This window comes from Linepithema humile, chromosome 8, assembly GCF_040581485.1.
Source record: "Linepithema humile isolate Giens D197 chromosome 8, Lhum_UNIL_v1.0, whole genome shotgun sequence".
Lineage (NCBI taxonomy): Eukaryota > Metazoa > Arthropoda > Insecta > Hymenoptera > Formicidae > Linepithema > Linepithema humile.
In genome coordinates, this window is record NC_090135.1 from 9041996 (window position 1) to 9061884 (window position 19889).

The window sequence follows — 19889 nt, forward strand, 5'->3', positions numbered from 1 at the left end:
ACAATTACCATAATTTCACTATAATTTATAATCTGTAAAGGGGACAACCACATTTTCATAGTTATTTCAACAATACGAATTACAGTTAATTCAATCACATTTTTATAGTTATTTCAACAATACGAATTATAGTTAATTCAACGACATTTTTTAAAAACGAGTCAGCATTATATCTTATGAGTGACGTAAAAATTTATTGAAATTTTTCCACTTAATAAATTTAAAAATAAAAATTCATTTTTAATATATTTTAATAAATTTTTTTTAATTTCAATAAATACGGAGAAGAACCTAATCAAATAGTGCCGCCCCTAACGCTCGGCGGCACTGGTCCTAACCAATGCTGCCAGTCGGGCCGGGTAGCCCCTCCAACGGCTAGGCCGCGCGCACGGTAACCATGGTAACCACAGTAACGTGTTGTGGGTGCAGTTTTGGCACAATCCCAGTGAACAGACAGATACTGGTAAGGTTTTTGGCAGTTTTCCTTACCCTTGCAACAAATGTTGTTATTCTTAATAATTTCTGCCAAATAAAGTATTTCTTTATAATTATACAAGAATGTTTTTTTACAATTATTCTCATCCTATTCCTTTTTTTAAATAATTATTTTTATCCTATCTTATTCTTCATAAATTTAGTCTTCAATCTGTGTTATCAAAAAAATCAAAATTTAGATTTATATTTACTGGGATCCGCACGCTTACAATACGTTACTGGGCATAGCCTGGTTTTTGGAAGGGACTGGAGGGGCAACCCGGCCCGACTGGCAGCACTGGTCCTAACGGCGCAGCGTGCGCGGTAAGAAGAGGAAAGGAGGCATATACCGCAGAAATCGGCTGAAATGTTCAACTAATTCCGAGCACTGATGTAGAAGAATGATCATGAATATGGTGTATTTCAGATTTATTAAAAATATACAAATCACTGATTTGATTGATATGTTGATAGATGTAAAGAATAAAAATACATATTATTTCATAAATCTTAATATGTTTAATCCACAATATGAGAAGCGGTGTCTCATATTTTCTATAGACAAAACAATTTAGATATATATTAGATGGGAACGCGCAACATATGCACAAAAAAGACAAAAGGATATTTATTTAAAATATCCTGTATCATGTCGATTGCTCGTGGCAATGTACGATTTCAATGAAAGATGGTGCAATAATCCACGTACAAGAATGGAGCGTATAACAATTAAAAATTATCCTGAGTTGATGGATATTATTAGTTCAATAATTGTCTTCGCAACAAATACAGGTAAATTTCTACATTAAGGTAGTCAGCTCGGTCTAATCGATTCCTAGCCGCTTCAGTCATAAAATTATGGTTGGATCAACCATAATCGATTCCTAGCCGGTGATGAGGACGACGAGATTTAGTAATTATTACCAAATATTTGGTGATGAGGACGACGAGATTTAGTAATTATTACCAAATATTTGGTGATGAGGACGACGAGATTTAGTAATTATTACCAAATATTTGGTAATGAGGACGACGAGATTTAGTAATTATATTCTTACACCGTGACTTCGACCCGCTCGACGAGCGCGACATGGTGGGGAGAACTAGCTACGGTTGCTCGATCTGAGAACTTAAATCCGGGCTCTAGTTATTACATGATTTTATGATTAATGTCAAATGATTTGGTTATTATTATAAATGATTTAGTAAGTATTAACAAATTTTTTAGTAATATTTATTAATCGTTGTGCAGAAAGGAGGATTGAAGGCCAAAGCAGGATCTCAATTGCCAAATTTTTTCTGTAATCGATAATTATAATAATAATAGACGTTTCGATCGATTTTTCAACGTCTTCACTATACAGAGTCTAATATGTTGTACTAGCTTTCATTTAGTGTGAATTAATTGCCGGTTGGAAGTCTTTCCGATTTTGAACTGACTAGTACTAGAACTGATTTTACAACACGATTCGTAACACGGCCTCTTAATGTCACATTTGATGAATTTAGTAATATGAGTCAACGTGAAGCCAAACATCTTATATAAAAATAAAAAAATAAAACACAAAAGTCAGCCATTTTAAGAAACAAATGGCAAACTTCATTGCTATTTATTTATAATAGTTGTGCCTCAATTTTGTTCACGTTTTTCTTTTGGAAGTCTTTAGAAGCGAAAATATTACGATAATATTAAGATTGGAGAATCGCCGAAGCTAGGCTTGGTTGAAATATTCTTTACATTTATGCGAATCCAGGTGCTTTGGACAGGATTACATCGGAGAATCCAGGTGTGTTTACCTATACAATATATTATAGATGCATAATTTAAAGCATTTAAGTGATATCTCTGTGTGTGTGTGTGTGTGTGTGTGTGTGTGTGTGTGTGTGTGTGTGGTCTGTTTGGGTCTCTTGACGAACATAGCATTGGCCATAAAATACAAACTATCAAAATTATAAAAACTGAATATGAATTGCGAATGTTTTAAACATTTGTTTTAAATTATATAGCGACTTAGAACTCTAATACGCAGACATTTTTACTCAAATCTGCATTGATAAATACTAGTATTATTTACACATTTAGAAAAACAATAATTTACGAATAATAATTAGGTTCATAATTTACTTAATTGTATACGTAATCATGCAGAAAGACAGAACAAATGCTAACGGTTGAAACAAGATATATTAATAAGATTCTAAGACTTTGATCATTACAGTGCTGGTATAAACGATTCTTTTAGTCAGCAAACACGTTATCGCATTTTAAATATTCTTATCTTATTTTTGATAAGGCAATGATTTATTGTGGCCTATATATATACAGGCGCTGCGGAAGTATTTGTCATCTGAGGAGACAAAATTTATAAAGGGGATACATAATACATCCGTAATATGTATATGTATGTAACTGCATTCAAACACCATATAATAGGCCACTTAGTGGGTAGTATAAATGTGCGAAAAATATGCACAGATTTTTTGTTCTAATTAACTTAATGCGCTTAATTTTCTTCGTTATATAGTGTACTTCAATTGAACAAGTAAATAGTCAAAAAAAAAAGAAAAGAAAAATAATCCATTTCTCCACCTTTGATGTGATTTGATGCTCAATATTTTTGGTTATGAAATATCTAAAGAAAACCGAAAAATTTCAGAGGAATGTAGCTCCCCTGAATTATCTCTGGGCGGTCACCCCCTCTGTCCCCTCCCCTTCCTCCTGTTCCACTGCGCCTGTATATATACGAGTGTGTATTTTATCTGGCCTTAAACTGTATTCGCTTCTGTGTTTCAACGCATCTTATCGCATTTAATATCAAAATGCTAAGAATAACAAAGTCTGCGATAGTGATGCGCAAAGTGAAAACTCCGAGAAATATCATTGTGGATTGTGATGCTGGTATAGATGATGCTTTAGCCTTGTTCATTCTCTTAGCCGGTCACAGAGAGAAAATAGTTCACGTTAAAGCCATAACATGTGTTAACGGTAATACTAAAGTGAACAATGTGATAAAGAATGTATTCAGAACACTGCACGCGTGCAAATGCACAGACGTAAGTTAAATTTATCATTTACTATAGTTTAAACAGAGCTAAATTAAAACTAATTGATTACAAATATATAAAATTGTTATAAGAAATATATAATTAATATGATAAAAGTATGATTCCTGTATTCCTCAATTGTGGCCTAAAACTGCAGAAATGCTATATATAAAAATTATCTTCATAGATACCAGTTTATCGAGGAGCATACTCGTCTCTGTTGGATACTTCAAATGCCGAGCAAGCGGGATCGGAGCATTATCATGGCTCTGATGGATTTGGAGACACGTTTACCGATGAGGTGGATACAAGTAAATTACAAAAGGAGCATGCCGCGTATGCTCTACACAGGATTACATCGGAGAATCCAGGTGTGTTTACTCATACGATATATTATAAATGCATAATTTAATGCATTTTAATTTAGGTGATATCTCCGTGGTCTGTTTGGGTCCCTTGACGAACATAGCATTGGCTATAAAATTGTATCCAGAGTTTCTCGATAATGTAAAAGAATTCTTTGTGATGGGTGGAAATTCGACAGGTAACTTGAGTTAAAACAAGCGTACTTTGGTTTATTCGTTTCAGCTTTAACCGTGTCTTGTATGTGTGTGTTAGGGCAGGGTAATATAACATCGCAGGCGGAATTTAATTTTTATGCAGACCCTGAGAGCGTTCACATTGTGCTCAACAGGAACAACAAGCCTCTGTGGTTGTTACCATGGGAGTCCTGCTTGAAGTGCCAAATTACGCATGTAGATATAATTTTATTCATAATTATTATGAACGATATTAGTTAATAATTGTAACATTAATTAATCCTATCATTAAAAAAAAATAATAATTCTTAAAAATAATCTTTAGGAATGGCGAAGAGAAGTGTTGGGCAAGGAAGACAATCCCTGCGTGCGTATGATGAACCGAATCGAGGATAGTAGACGCGCCAAAACAAAGAAACATTTTGTTAATTACATAATGTGCGACGCTTTTCTAGCCGGGATTGTGTTAATACCGCATATAGCGAAAGAAGTTGTTCCGTGGCACGCGGACATCGAGTTGAGCGGCAATAGAACTCGGGGCCAAGTTGTTCTCGATCATCTATTGTCGACCAGACCGAATGTGAATTTGATACACGATTTTGATTCGGAGATACTTAAAGAATTGTTACTACACGCAGCACGATCCTGTCTACGTAAAATGCCGTCGATTTCAGACAATGAAGATATATAAAAGGCGAATATTGCATTGTCTAAATTTTTTATTAAAATTATTAGCCTAGTTTTTGGATTAGAATAATTGTTTCATTATTTTATAAATAATAAATAAAAATTGAAAGAATAAATTGTTTTATAATTGTTGTGCTATTTTGGCTGCGTTCGGGGGGAGCGCTGTCAGCGCTATTGCGTCGTTCTATCCTATTGTTTTACCTCTAATGAGCGATAAAGACAGAATAACGCAATAGCGCTGATAACGTTCTCACCGAACGCAGTCTTCACACACACACACACACACACACACACACACATATATCGTTCCAGCAATAATTAAAATATTATTTCTTTCTTAAATTAACAGATAACAAAGAATGGTTGCATATAAAGATTTCAAACTGAAACAAGAAAGTGTGTGAAGGATATATAAAAAAGGAATAGATTTTTCAAAATTACATTATCAAGAAGAGCAGCATGGATTTAATGACTTTTGTGCCCGAATTTCCAATTACTAAGGTATTCAGGTATTCACAAAAATAAAGTTTAAAAAAGTACATGATATCCACGAGTAGACATCATCCTAAATTAGAATAATACGAAATTTAACAAAAATAGTAATAATAATAATTGTATATTAAAGCGAACAACTGTGCACACACCGCGTCTGGAACACATTTGCAAAGTATCGGAGAAAAAAGATCCGCTAATAAGGATAATCCCCGGAAGTTCCGTTTGGTCACGGCTACAACGTTGGTTCCTCGGAATGCGCATAGTGTCGCGGAAGCATCCGCTCACTCGATGGTGTCTGAAGAGCAGCCGAGCGATCGATTATGAAATCTATCGACACCTCAAGTCCTATCCCTACATGTTCCATCCGTTTGGCACCTTCAGGTTAATCGCAAACTTCGCAAACAATTAAAAGTGAATTAAGAAAAAATCTGTTTCTTCAATTGTAACTTTGTAAGCAATTGACATTTTTCAATGCAGAATATTTTGGGAATCCGCTATGACGCTGTTCATCGTAGCGGCCTTGCTGGTCACGCCGGTCTTCCTCACGTTTTATTTCGACGAGCACGAGAAATGGTATCTTTTCAATCTCGCCATTGATGCCGTATTCATATGCGACATAGTGATCTGGTTCTTCACCGGTTACTACGATTCTCACACGCAAACGGTAATTCTGATGCCGAAAGTTGCAGCGAGGTATGCAAAAGCAGCATGCAAGGTTTTTGAAATTACTTTATTTATATAAAATTATTTAAATAATCATAAATTTAAAATAGAACTTATTTTTATCATTTTGAAGGATGGAGATTACATGTTGCGAAGCTTTCTTTTGCGACACCTCTTTAATCTTCAATTCTTTTTAAAATACGGATTTAAGAGACGGAAAATAAGCTCTTCGATTTACAATCCATTACCGTAGCAAATATTTACGGGGGTTCTTTATCTTGGACGCGTTACCCGTACTGCCACTGGAATTTCTGATAGTGTTCTATGAATCGGTATGGTACTTGGCGTTGCTGAATCTGCTGAAGATACTACGATTGCGAACCGTCATCGACTATTCGCGCAGAATCTATTATGTTCGTATTATGTTTACTCATCATCGCGACGACATCGATTCTATCTGCGTGTTAAGGATTAAAAATTAACGTTCTAGGTTTACCGAATTAATTATCATCTGTACCAAATAGCGAAAATAGTTGTTATCATCGTCGTATGCGTGCACTGGGCCGCTTGCCTGGAATATCATTTGCCGTTGGTGGTTGCCAAGATAGCAGGGGAAAACGATGCGTTAGTAATTTATGAAATCTATGCAGTCTATCAATAAATATAAATAAAATACGCGATTGATCGATCGAAAGGTTTCGAAAAAAATTGCAGATCGTGGATTCGCTCATCTTACATGGCGAACAGAGACACGAGATTCAAAATGTATCTGACTTGCGTCAATAGAGCTATTATCGCGTTAGTCGGATCCACGCATTATTTGAACATGAGTACACCGGAAGACATCGTGTACAATCTGATTCTCTCTGTCCTCGGATTTCTCGGATTTGTTTATTTGCTAGGTACGTCCGTTAATTAAATTTCTTTCCTTTCCTGAATAATTTTCAAAGTAATTTTAAGCCACTTCGAATCGATTGCGCAGCACGATTTTCGCAGTTAATGACGACATTTCATTCCACCGACAAGAGGCATTTGAAGTTAATTCAACAGCTGCAACAGTACATAAGATACAGAGAATTGCCGCATTCCTTGCAGCGACGATTGTTGGATTACTACAATTATCGAAATAAAAAAGGGTTCGAAAGAGATAAAATGATTATCAATCACGTCTCACCTTACTTGAGAGAAGTATGCGAAGAACTTGAAGAAGTCCCGAAATCTCGCTTATATATCTGAAAACTATAAAACATTAATTCTACAAATTTCTATGGTTTTAGAAGCTTCTGTTGCACAACTATATGCGGCTGCTGACCAACGTGGAGCTGTTCAAACACCTGCCGCAAATAGTGGTGACGCAATTGGTCGGCGCCTTGCGATCCGAGATATTCATGCCAAACGATGTGTTGGTCAAAGCTGGCACGCGAGGTGACGCCTTGTACTTTGTCGCCTGCGGTACCATAGCCGTCTACGACAGCGCGGGGAAGGAGGTGAAGATCTAGCAAAGAGCACTTATTCAAAAGCACTTTAAAATTTCCACGTGATATTAAAAATAATTATTTACTTATTTAAAAATATATATAATTTCGCGTCGGCAAATTTCCATTTACCGTTCAATTATTCGTACGCAGATCTGCCACTTGAAGGACGGCACGTACTTCGGCGAGCTGGCCCTGGTGATGGAAGACGAGCGCAAGACAGACAGCGTCGTCGCCGTGGAGAACTGTATGGTCTACATTCTGTCGCGCGCTGATTTTCAGCACGCTCTGTCGCCGTATCCCGAACTTTTCGGTCACTTGCAAAACATCGTTCTAGCACATTTGGAGCAGTCGCGGCTCCAGAAGACCTTCAAGTTGAACTCGTTGTCGCGCAGAGAAATATCAACGGTATGAAGATTAAGAGAAAAGATTGAGTTGGCTGATGGAATAAGGTACGCGCGCCGCTGTTTATATTACTTTTACTGTCAACTACAACGGTAACATTTTGCTATACGGTGGAATCTAAGGAACCTGCCGAGAGTTAATGATTGATTCAACGATCGAATAAACGAAATGCTCAAACTCCAATTGCAACGGATCAACAGTCAACAATAATCTCGATAGACAAACTTAATTGCTTTCACTAACAGGCAGTTATCCCGCGTCGTTTTATCTCCTCTGGTGCCGAGATCAGAAGTGCCGAGTTCTCCGTTTCTGCGGGTTCCTGTACGACTGCTGGTACACGGACATAAGCCGCCAGTGTTCGGGATAATCGGCGTCTCGGCAGCCGTTCACCACGCTGAACGGCGGCGTCAGGGTGTCGATGCAGAAGGCGCGTCGGGCGAAGGGGGTCCTCGGTCGCGGCACTGTCATCCTCGCCGGCGGTAATCCGTTTCTGCGCTCGGCCGACGTCGTCCGACCTTTTTCAAGACCGAGCGCGACACCCACCGCGGATCTAATCAACCTCGGATCTCGTTCTCTTCTCTCGAGCTCCGCTTCCTGCTTGCCGCGGCAAGCGACGCATTTGCGCTCGGTGACGCGCGGCACGGACTTCGACCTCGACGGCTTCTCGATTCGGGGCAGCTCGCTTCGCGGCTCTGCGGTTCAATTTATTATCGTTAATCATTTTTAATTCAAGCGTTATTAAGTTCTATTCTCTTTTGTGTATTTCTTACCGGCGCAGGAACAATCGCAACAGCATCGACCTCTCGAATCCTTTCTCGCCTCTTCGTGGCCTGCGCAATGACACCCTTTCTCTTGACTGCGAATCAGCAGCTCCGGATTCCTCGGCGCCGGTGTGTGCTGGATCAGGGCGAAGATCGCCGGCGCTGAACCGCCCTCGGAACCGTCGATGTGTGTCGACTTGCGCGGCTCGTAGACCGGATCGACCGGGGTCTCCCAACAAATCGCCAGGTCCATGCGAGTCTTCGGCTTCTTGCAACCGAGCGCCGGCCCAAAGAAATGATCTTCTTCTTTCGTTCCCGGAGAGTTTACTCGGTTCTGACATTTTGCGCCTCGTTCGCAGCTAGCTGAACAGGAACGATGCACTTTCTTGAAGATGGAATCTTCCACTCGATCCGGAAGCGGCTGGTGCTGCAGATTCTCCGCATGCAATTTCTTCGCCAAGGCAAATTTGTCATAGCAGGAGGTGATATCTAGAATAAAAGAAAACAGGCTTGATAATTGATTGTAATCGATTATAATCACAAGCTAATTTAATTATCGCCGAAGATACAAGAAATTAAATGTTTTAATTTTCCCTCAGACGCTTCCAATAGAAAAAAAAAATCGATTTTACCTTTGCATTTCTCTTCTTCGGAAGCCCTACGAAACTTGAGACAGCCAGGCAGGTGTCTTCTCGCGGAGGACGTCTTTGGTTTCTCCAAGATGACGCGTTCGGATTGACAACCTTCGCGAAGTTCATTACTCTCGCGGACGATCGATTGGTCACCACAATGCGAGCAGCACTCGCGCGATTCCATGTTTTCGCCGGCCGACACTTTGTCGTTGCTTATTCATTAAATTACATAACAGACGCGTGACTATTAATGACTAGTCAACAAAGACGGAGGCGCGCCTCGCATGTCCGCGAGCGGCGGAGGCTCGGCAGCAAGCTGAATCGACACTGTTGCTGCCATTCATCGTTGTTCTCCATTTTTGAACACCGTCTGGGAAATATCTGAATATCACCATAGGAATGCCGCGGTCTTGAGGACCTTGCTCCCACTCTCGAGGTTGGTCTCCTTGACAACATGATAATTCGATACTGAGCTCGCTATACTTATTACTGAATCTTTTTAACTTATCAAAAAACTTTACAGAACAAAAAATTACGTTACATACAAAATGAATATTCGAATTTGTATGTAACAAGAAGTCTTTCTACTAAGATTGAAATATTTTTAAATGTTTTCAGAAATTAACGTAAACTGATATCAAAATGATATAACTCAAGTAAATGAGTGCATATTATCAACTCTGTTTAAAGTTACGCAAGAGAGTTCTTTCAATTTGTAAGGCAATTTTGTATAATATATAGTTTAAAAAAGAATTTACTACAGAATTATTTTTATAATTTTAGAAATGCTGTTCGCATAATATAAAATTTCTCACGGAGAAAAATGGAATTGATATTATTTAAAAATTAAAATAGAATCGAGTTCTAATTTTTTTCTATATTTTATTTTTCAGTATATCAATCTGTTAATTTTCTGCACATATTTTTTTGCCTTTAAAACTTTTGATAAGTTATATTCTTCCTTACGAATATGCAAATTTATTTAAATAGGTAATAACATAAAAAATGTCAGTATCTAATGCATAATGGAAACATTGAAATAAGCGTGAAGAGATAAAAATCAAATATAAAATTCTATTATTATCTTTTAACCCAGATATTAAATGTAAAATTGACAAATTGCGCAATTAAAGCGTTCTCCAAAGCGAAACAATTTTCAATTCCGAGAACGAATGAGAATGAAAGAGATTACAAGCAAGAGACAGATCATGCAATATGACTTTGGGAATTCTGCCGAACACATTGGACTCACATACGTATCGAGATCTCTTTCTCGTTCATCATTCTGTGTTTCGTGCGATTTCACGTCATGTAAATGTAATGCGGAAAGTAGGATGGCCGGGAAACACTGATGACGATTTTCTCTGATTTGAAATTTACCTACTTTTAGATCGGGGAAAAAGATGCAAATGTAAATTATAATTACGTTTATAGCACAAAGACACATATGCAAATAACAAACTTGGTAAATATTCTCAATGTCATAGTCACGCAAAGCATATTTGCGAAACAATTATTCCACTCTTATCGCGCAGATTATGATAATTAAAAACATAGGAACAAAATATTCCGCACAGTGTATTTACAACAAATTCGTGGCAGTTTTCCTGAATTATTGCCAATCTCATTTCCATTGTGTTTCGCGGAAGGAAGACCTTGGAGCGAATAATCTAAATCTAGGCTGAAACACGTGGTCAGAGCACGCGGCAATCGTCAAGTCGTACTCGTTCGATTCCTCGTCTTTTTCTGTACTAATAAAATATTCGCGACGTAAAGCAGAAAGTAGGATAGACTCGAACTGCAGCAATCAAACGCGAGATGTGTGCGCGCAAGGTGTGTTAAATTTATTCAAATTTGTTAAACATGTGTAAAAATTTTTTGTACAACTAATCAATGTAATCAATTATGAAAAATTAATTATATATATTAATTCTGTTAAATCATTAAATATCCCACGGAGCAGCGATTTTTGTCATAAATTTTATTTAATTAATTTTTTCATTATGTGCTACAATCATCATCTGTCTATGTAAAAATAGATTCTCTGAAAGATTAACGTTTAGGAGAATTAATATTAATCTATAATTTTTTCGCGATTAAGATCGCCAATTTAATTATACGAAATGCACCTCAAAAGGCTATTTATCCGATTATTTAATCAATTTAATCAATATTGCAAATTACAGTATTCATTATTATAAAAAGGCATAATAGAAAGATGTCAAAAGTAGATAGGAATTAATTGTCGCGGCTCTTAATAACTTACTGCGTGCGTTCTCTTAATAGCGGTCATTTTCGAGACGGTCTGGGGAAACTACGCCGACCATGACGTTCTCGGTATAACGCGGCGATCGTGACGTGAGGATAGATGAATCAGTCGCGTCGTACGGCTGCGAGATCAGTAGTAAATCGGAGAACGCAGCGCGTGTTGCGGTCAGTCGCGTCGGGCAGTCCGCTGCGAATCGCTCGTGCGTTTCGCGAGGACAAAAGAGCGCTTTAAAGTATTCAGCACTTTAATTCACAGTGGTGAGTGAAAAACATTAAAGCAAACAAAGAACTGAAATCAAGAATACGTAAAAAGTTATTACAGCGCAATTGCTTGTACTATACAAAGGTGTGTGATTAATATTTTATATTGTTTTTCGAGGCGAAATATAATACTTATTGAGTGAAAAATATTAACATACCTGCTATTTCGCAGGTGATTCAGCAATTTAATTTTCCGGCAGCATGAACGAACCAAAGAAGACTGACGGTGATGAAGTATTGCGTCTGGACGAGATGCACGAGTCGTCGCGGCCCTTGACAACGAATTTGGAACCAATATCGTCCATGAATCCGCGTGCCGCTTTTTTCTCAGACACCGACAGCGATACGAATTACTTGCGAACGCGGAGATCGTCGTTTGCAACGGAAATCGACGACTTCGACGAGAAGTCGGACGTGAAGCCACTGCCAGCGTCGGTTTCGATCGGCTTCGAAAATAGAAACGGACCGGAATTATCGCCCGGTTGGATCGACAGTCGTTTCCCGTCGCCAATACCTCCCGTACAGCTCGTCGCCACCCCCGATGTGAACATCTATCAGCACAAAAAGACCCTGGCGCAGGGCATGATGGACCTGGCGCTTCTGTCCGCCAACGCGAATCAGATGCGCTACGTTCTCCAAACCGACGGCCAGCATCCGTACTTTTATCCTTCGCTCACCATGATCAGCATGAGTCTGTTCCTGCAGATCGCCGTCGGTATCGGCCTTATATGGAACAGCGTTTACAACGTCAAAAAGGACGACGAGATGTGTAAGGCCAACAAAGCCAACAATTGGACGGTCATCGGCATTTTTCTCGTCACGATTCTTAACGTCTTCATCTCGTCATTCGGCGTCGTCGATCACATACAAACGACTGCCGCTACGTAATCATTTTCGTCCTTCTGCTCCTCTCTTTCTCTTTCTCTTTCTCTCTCTCTCTCTCTCTCTCTCAGTGTCATACATGATTCATCTCATACTAGACACATATCTTCGCTTTTTCACCAGCTGAACTTCAATTTTGTATATTTGTTGTCTTGTTAAACTATATTTTCTCATATTGTTTATAATGACAGGAATATGTTAAATGTGCTCACAATGCTTACATCGTTGTAAACTATACTTACACATTTATTAATTAATTTATAATTATTCAATAAGTTTTTTTATTTCAATGTGATAATAGGTAATATTTTTTATTGCGTAATAAATAATAGTTTTCTTTACGTATCTGTATACGGAAGAAGGTAATAAAATGTCGATCAGATGTGAATAATGGATGGCATCAGTTTCAGTATTTCCTTCAATTCATCGGTCAATCGCTTCGTATTTTTTTCGAAAATTTTGTCCTCGCAATTCTGGCGCTCATTCAAATCGTCCAACCAATTTTCCGCCTGAGTATTATTACATTGACTTCTGAATGTGCGAGACGGACAAATTAAAGCCGAATTTCCGGATTTCTCGCCTTCTGGGTTTTCAGATGCAAGAGCTTGGAGTTTCTTTTTAATTATGTGATGCAACAGCGAATTAAACATGACGAGTTCTCGCAAATCTATATTTCTCGAAGTCTCCATAGATGTTTGATGTTCTTGGATCACTGTACCCTGCAATGTTTGAATCGTGCCGTTCACAGCGTTCCTTTATTTTGATAGAACTCAGATTTATTTTAAGCAACTCTTTATCGTGTTATGAATATATCTGGCTGCGTTCCGATATTCACTGCCAGTACTGAAAGCTATAATGTACGTAGCGTGAACTATAGATTTCACTGCTGGCAGTGAATATCAGAACGCAGCTTCTATGAAGCATAAACATCGCGAAGGAAAATAAGATAAAGAAAGAAAAATATTTATGTTCTTCAATTACTAGTAAAGCCGCTTCGCGGTAAAGAGATTTAGTTCAAATAAAATTGATAGAAAATAAGTTCTTGAAATTCATCGCAATGTAAACTTAATTGACTTGCATTGTTTTAAATTTATTTTATATTGTAAAAAACTCTTTCGTTAATATACTTTATAATTTACCATCCAGTCGAAAAACACGTGTCTCTTCCGTAGCCACTTGGCGCGTGCATCGAGCAAGATTCCAGCATTGCGAAATTCTCGCAATCGGTGTCGATTCTCCTCAGAATTTCCGCTTTTATTGTCCATCGTAAGGCGTTTCGTCAACGCTAATTCGGAGACGTTCAGATGCGGTAGACCGCTGACGTCGATACTCGCCACGTGCACTTTGGATATCAGTCTGCCCTTTTCACGGATTAATTCGGAGATCTCTTTCAGATTTAAATTCACTTTAGCATTCAGATGCTGAATATTGTCGAGCTGAGAGTTTGTCGATAGCGGCTGATCATTCGATATATTTAACGACGTGGACTGAATAGAATGATGAAAACAATTATGAAATATAAAGAAAATAAATAAAATAATGTATTCTATATAGTGCTGCTATAAATAATCTATGAAAAATTAATAACGTTTTCACCTGTGAGCAGAGTTAAATGGATTCGGATGCGATTAATAGCATCATTCGATTGAGTTACTAATTAAAACCCTGATCGTATTGAACTAAAGTTTTGTAGCCTGAAAAGTACACTTAGGAACAAATATAACATTTGTTTTTCGGTAAGTTTTTAATAAATAATTGATAAATAATAAAGATATTTTAGTTGAAACGTGAATTCCTAGTAAATTACGAATGTGTATGAAGTTAGCCCCACACTTTAATAAAATTAAAATAATCGAAATTGTACTGCATTGTACTAGTTTTGTACCAAATTGTACCGTAGTTAATTTTTTGAAATCACGCGCGGATTTCCAAAAAATCGAAATTTTTGAATTTTTTGAGTAGCCCCACACTTTTCGAAAAATGATTTTTTCTCGACTGTACTACATTGTACTAGTTGTACCGAACATTGTACCGTTTGAAAAAAATTCCTAACAAATTTGGATTTTGAGAAAAACAAGAAAATCGAAAAATTTTGGACAATACGTAAATATGGTAACTCGGCTATTTTTTAAGATATCGAAACGCGGCCAACGGGGTTCGAAAGAGAATCGTTTGTACCGGTTTGTACCGCTTTGAATTTCGTTTGCACCTCAACCGGACCGGAAGTACCGAATTTTGCAATTTTTAACAATACGTAAATACGGTAACTCGGCTATTTTTTAAGATATCGAAACGCGGCCAACGGCGTTCGAAAGAGAATCGTTTGTACCGGTTTGTACCGCTTTGAATTTCGTTTGCACCTCAACCGGACTGGAAGTACCGAATTTTGCAATTTTTAACAATACGTAAATACGATAACTCGGCTATTTTTTAAGATATCGAAACGCGGCCAACGGGGTTCGAAAGAGAATCGTTTGTACCGGTTTGTACCGCTTTGAATTTCGTTTGCACCTCAACCGGACCGGAAGTACCGAATTTTGCAATTTTTAACAATACGTAAATACGGTAACTCGGCTATTTTTTAAGATATCGAAACGCGGCCGACGGGGTTCGAAAGAGAATCGTTTGTACCGGTTTGTACCGCTTTGAATTTCGTTTGCACCTCAACCGGACCGGAAGTACCGAATTTTGCAATTTTTAACAATACGTAAATACGGTAACTCGGCTATTTTTTAAGATATCGAAACGCGGCCAACGGCGTTCGAAAGAGAATCGTTTGTACCGGTTTGTACCGCTTTGAATTTCGTTTGCACCTCAACCGGACCGGAAGTACCGAATTTTGCAATTTTTAACAATACGTAAATACGGTAACTCGGCTATTTTTTAAGATATCGAAACGCGGCCGACGGGGTTCGAAAGAGAATCGTTTGTACCGGTTTGTACCGCTTTGAATTTCGTTTGCACCTCAACCGGACCGGAAGTACCGAATTTTGCAATTTTTAACAATACGTAAATACGGTAACTCGGCTATTTTTTAAGATATCGAAACGCGGCCAACGGGGTTCGAAAGAGAATCGTTTGTACCGGTTTGTACCGCTTTGAATTTCGTTTGCACCTCAACCGGACTGGAAGTACCGAATTTTGCAATTTTTAACAATACGTAAATACGGTAACTCGGCTATTTTTTAAGATATCGAAACGCGGCCAACGGCGTTCGAAAGAGAATCGTTTGTACCGGTTTGTACCGCTTTGAATTTCGTTTGCACCTCAACCGGACCGGAAGTACCGAATTTTGCAATTTTTAACAATACGTAAATACGGTAACTCGGCTATTTTTTAAGATATCGAAACGCGGCCGACGGGGTTCGAAAGAGAATCGTTTGTACCGGTTTGTACCGCTTTGAATTTCGTTTGCACCTCAACCGGACCGGAAGTACCGAATTTTGCAATTTTTAACAGTACGTAAATACGGTAACTCGGCTATTTTTTAAGATATCGAAACGCGGCCAACGGCGTTCGAAAGAGAATCGTTTGTACCGGTTTGTACCGCTTTGAATTTCGTTTGCACCTCAACCGGACCGGAAGTACCGAATTTTGAAATTTTTAACAATACGTAAATACGGTAACTCGGCTATTTTTTAAGATATCGAAACGCGGCCAACGGTGTTCGAAAGAGAATCGTTTGTACCGGTTTGTACCGCTTTGAATTTCGTTTGCACCTCAACCGGACCGGAAGTACCGAATTTTGCAATTTTTAACAATACGTAAATACGGTAACTCGGCTATTTTTTAAGATATCGAAACGCGGCCAACGGCGTTCGAAAGAGAATCGTTTGTACCGGTTTGTACCGCTTTGAATTTCGTTTGCACCTCAACCGGACTGGAAGTACCGAATTTTGCAATTTTTAACAATACGTAAATACGATAACTCGGCTATTTTTTAAGATATCGAAACGCGGCCAACGGGGTTCGAAAGAGAATCGTTTGTACCGGTTTGTACCGCTTTGAATTTCGTTTGCACCTCAACCGGACCGGAAGTACCGAATTTTGCAATTTTTAACAATACGTAAATACGGTAACTCGGCTATTTTTTAAGATATCGAAACGCGGCCAACGGGGTTCGAAAGAGAATCGTTTGTACCGGTTTGTACCGCTTTGAATTTCGTTTGCACCTCAACCGGACCGGAAGTACCGAATTTTGCAATTTTTAACAATACGTAAATACGGTAACTCGGCTATTTTTTAAGATATCGAAACGCGGCCAACGGCGTTCGAAAGAGAATCGTTTGTACCGGTTTGTACCGCTTTGAATTTCGTTTGCACCTCAACCGGACCGGAAGTACCGAATTTTGAAATTTTTAACAATACGTAAATACGGTAACTCGGCTATTTTTTAAGATATCGAAACGCGGCCAACGGCGTTCGAAAGAGAATCGTTTGTACCGGTTTGTACCGCTTTGAATTTCGTTTGCACCTCAACCGGACCGGAAGTACCGAATTTTGCAATTTTTAACAGTACGTAAATACGGTAACTCGGCTATTTTTTAAGATATCGAAACGCGGCCAACGGCGTTCGAAAGAGAATCGTTTGTACCGGTTTGTACCGCTTTGAATTTCGTTTGCACCTCAACCGGACCGGAAGTACCGAATTTTGAAATTTTTAACAATACGTAAATACGGTAACTCGGCTATTTTTTAAGATATCGAAACGCGGCCAACGGCGTTCGAAAGAGAATCGTTTGTACCGGTTTGTACCGCTTTGAATTTCGTTTGCACCTCAACCGGACCGGAAGTACCGAATTTTGCAATTTTTAACAATACGTAAATACGGTAACTCGGCTATTTTTTAAGATATCGAAACGCGGCCAACGGGATTCAAAAGAGAATCGTTTGTACCGGTTTGTACCGCTTTGAATTTTGTTTGCACCTCAACCGGACCGGAAGTACCGAATTTTGCAATTTTTAACAATACGTAAATACGTTAACTCGAAATTCAAAGCGGTACAAACCGGTACAAACGATTCTCTTTCAAACCCCGTTGGCCGCGTTTCGATATCTTAAAAAATAGCCGAGTTACTGTATTTACGTATTGTTAAAAATTGCAAAATTCGGTACTTCCGGTCCGGTTGAGGTGCAAACGAAATTCAAAGCGGTACAAACCGGTACAAACGATTCTCTTTCGAACCCCGTTGGCCGCGTTTCGATATCTTAAAAAATAGCCGATTTGCCGTAATTACGTAATGTCCAAAATTTTTCGATTTTCTTGTTTTTCTCAAAATCCAAATTTGTTAGGAATTTTTTTCAAACGGTACAATGTTCGGTACAACTAGTACAATGTAGTACAGTCGAGAAAAAATCATTTTTCGAAAAGTGTGGGGCTACTCAAAAAATTCAAAAATTTCGATTTTTTGGAAATCCGCGCGTGATTTCAAAAAATTAACTACGGTACAATTTGGTACAAAACTAGTACAATGCAGTACAATTTCGATTATTTTAATTTTATTAAAGTGTGGGGCTAACTTCATACACATAAATTACGATTAATCGCTTTCAGATCGATTCGAATCCATTCAGTCAAAAACGCAATAAGTTTCCGTAACATGATTTAAAAAATGTTTGCCAAATCAATTTTCAATAAAAACCGTGAAACAAAACTATGTAATCCATAAAAAAATATTTGATCAATATTTGATCAATTAAATTATCTAGTTTTGAATACAGATATCTTTTTATTTGACGTCTGTATGGAAAAATTTCTATACTAACTTCTGATGGCTCTACATGCGAACATTCGGCACCCAAGGCACTACTGGCCAGTTTAATTTGAAAAGCGATAGTTAGAACATCCTGCGTTCCCAATAGCCAAGCTAAGGCTATCAATAACTGTCTGCTGCTTTTATTGCTTTGCGACAAACTGTAAAATTCTATCGTTGGATATTGCAAAAATGCGAGATGCAATTTCACTGCTGACAGCGTACCTGGAAATATAATCCATATAACACGCGATGAATCGATAAATTTGCGAATATACGATAAAAATAGAAACTAATCAAATCAAATTAACATAAGATCTCCTGTAAACGCAATTTATAATATGATGATGCAGATCAATTAAAATAAAAATTTCCTGTAAATGCAATTTATAATATGATAATGCAGATCAATAAAACGAACCGTAATTTCGAAAATCTATGTCATTTCGTTTTTCTCTCGCAGCGTAATAACTGAGAATGTGCAGAGTGTTCCATAGCGTCTCGGCCTAATACAAAACACATGACACGTAACGGTTAGGTTATACGAAAAATTTAAATCTAATATCGCTGCACTTACGGTATTCCGGTCCGAAGTGTTATGCTTGGCTGATCTCAGGTGCTCCGGTGTTAGATCTACATTTATCAACGAATTAATATATTTACACAACACGGGCAATGCATCTTTTATATCACACATGATCACGAACAAAAATGGTTATGTTACGAACTGATGGTTACGAACGAACGAGTCACGCACGATCAGTTAGTTGCAGTTCTGTTCGATTGAGGTCGCTTTAAGTCCTTTTAGATTCATCTCTACTGCACTCCTTTGCGTTTTCTATCTTCAAAATAAAGTAAATGTGTGTATTTAAGATTTAAAGAAAAAAGGAAAAAAGATATGAAAGTAATTTATGAACAAAACCTCTATTTTTTGTCAATAAAGAAGTTTAATTTACTTAATTTTACTTACTGCACTTTGCAGCTTTTATTGTCTTCATTTATCGGAGCACACACTTGTTACGCGAAAAGTGCAGCTGAGATCCTACCTTGAATCGTTCTAAAATAATTTTGAAATATTTATTTGAAATATTATTTCTAGATCGAAAACAAAGTCTATGCGAAATATACATATGCTCGCAAAGTTTAAAATAGTTTGATCAATAAATGAAAAAGATCTGGCGACTCTTAAGACATGTGCAAAATTAATATCTTTCAGACACTTCAATACATCCTATAAATATTTTATATTTGTTTTTTTTACTTTCCGAGAACGTTAGAATATACAAAATGCGCTAATTTTATATGCAACAATTCAAATCGAGTCTAATCGCTCCCAGAAATTCGCTTCAATAAAAAATGTTAAAGGAAAAAATAAAATGTCATACTTGCCGTTTTAGCATATGCCCCCCACTATACACGGACTTCTTTCTGTGACGATAGAAATGCTAAAAGTGGGAAGGAAAGTGTGGGGAGTCAAGTACAGAGGCCTATATACCGACCTCGCTTCTTTAACACATCGTGGTCACCTGCAGTCCGTCCTCTTCTCCTC

General features: G+C 38.0%; 5 protein-coding genes across 7 annotated transcripts; 3 read left to right on the forward strand and 2 right to left on the reverse strand.

Annotated features, from left to right (window-relative positions):
- The first annotated feature begins 2081 nt into the window (after positions 1-2081).
- Positions 2082-7966, forward strand: LOC105676750 (potassium/sodium hyperpolarization-activated cyclic nucleotide-gated channel 1-like). 3 transcript variants are annotated; one of them, XM_012374882.2, is made up of 10 exons: positions 2082-2261; positions 5095-5246; positions 5371-5621; positions 5718-5933; positions 6157-6316; positions 6394-6527; positions 6618-6805; positions 6886-7091; positions 7181-7390; positions 7532-7966. In XM_012374882.2, the coding sequence occupies exons 2-10, from the start codon at positions 5205-5207 to the stop codon at positions 7790-7792; spliced, it is 1668 nt and encodes a 555-aa protein (XP_012230305.1). In that variant the 5' UTR covers positions 2082-2261; positions 5095-5204; the 3' UTR covers positions 7793-7966. The 3 variants fall into 3 exon arrangements, with proteins under 3 accessions (XP_012230305.1, XP_067216307.1, XP_067216308.1); XM_067360206.1 differs by lacking the exon at positions 2082-2261 and adding an exon at positions 4612-4752; XM_067360207.1 differs by lacking the exon at positions 2082-2261 and having other exon boundaries at positions 5098-5254.
- On the forward strand, positions 3161-4861 carry LOC105676755 (nucleoside hydrolase-like). The gene is made up of 5 exons (XM_012374894.2): positions 3161-3528; positions 3707-3890; positions 3947-4063; positions 4138-4274; positions 4384-4861. Exons 1-5 carry the CDS (start codon positions 3295-3297, stop codon positions 4747-4749), a joined length of 1038 nt encoding a protein of 345 aa, XP_012230317.2. The 5' UTR covers positions 3161-3294; the 3' UTR covers positions 4750-4861.
- LOC105676754 (uncharacterized) lies at positions 7842-9360 on the reverse strand. The gene is made up of 3 exons (XM_012374891.2): positions 9177-9360; positions 8554-9033; positions 7842-8475 (listed from the first exon to the last, which is right to left on the reverse strand). Exons 1-3 carry the CDS (start codon positions 9358-9360, stop codon positions 8069-8071), a joined length of 1071 nt encoding a protein of 356 aa, XP_012230314.2. The 3' UTR covers positions 7842-8068.
- Positions 9361-11906: 2546 nt separating this feature from the next.
- On the forward strand, positions 11907-13306 carry LOC105676758 (ninjurin-1). The gene has a single exon (XM_012374896.2). It carries the CDS (start codon positions 11907-11909, stop codon positions 12591-12593), a length of 687 nt encoding a protein of 228 aa, XP_012230319.1. The 3' UTR covers positions 12594-13306.
- A 6-nt stretch (positions 13307-13312) lies between these two features.
- LOC105676753 (tubulin epsilon and delta complex protein 1-like) lies at positions 13313-19754 on the reverse strand. Its single transcript, XM_012374890.2, has 4 exons — positions 18918-19754; positions 18762-18846; positions 18354-18565; positions 13313-14074 (listed from the first exon to the last, which is right to left on the reverse strand). The coding sequence occupies exons 1-4, from the start codon at positions 19035-19037 to the stop codon at positions 13706-13708; spliced, it is 786 nt and encodes a 261-aa protein (XP_012230313.2). The 5' UTR covers positions 19038-19754; the 3' UTR covers positions 13313-13705.
- Between the last annotated feature and the right edge of the window lie 135 nt (positions 19755-19889).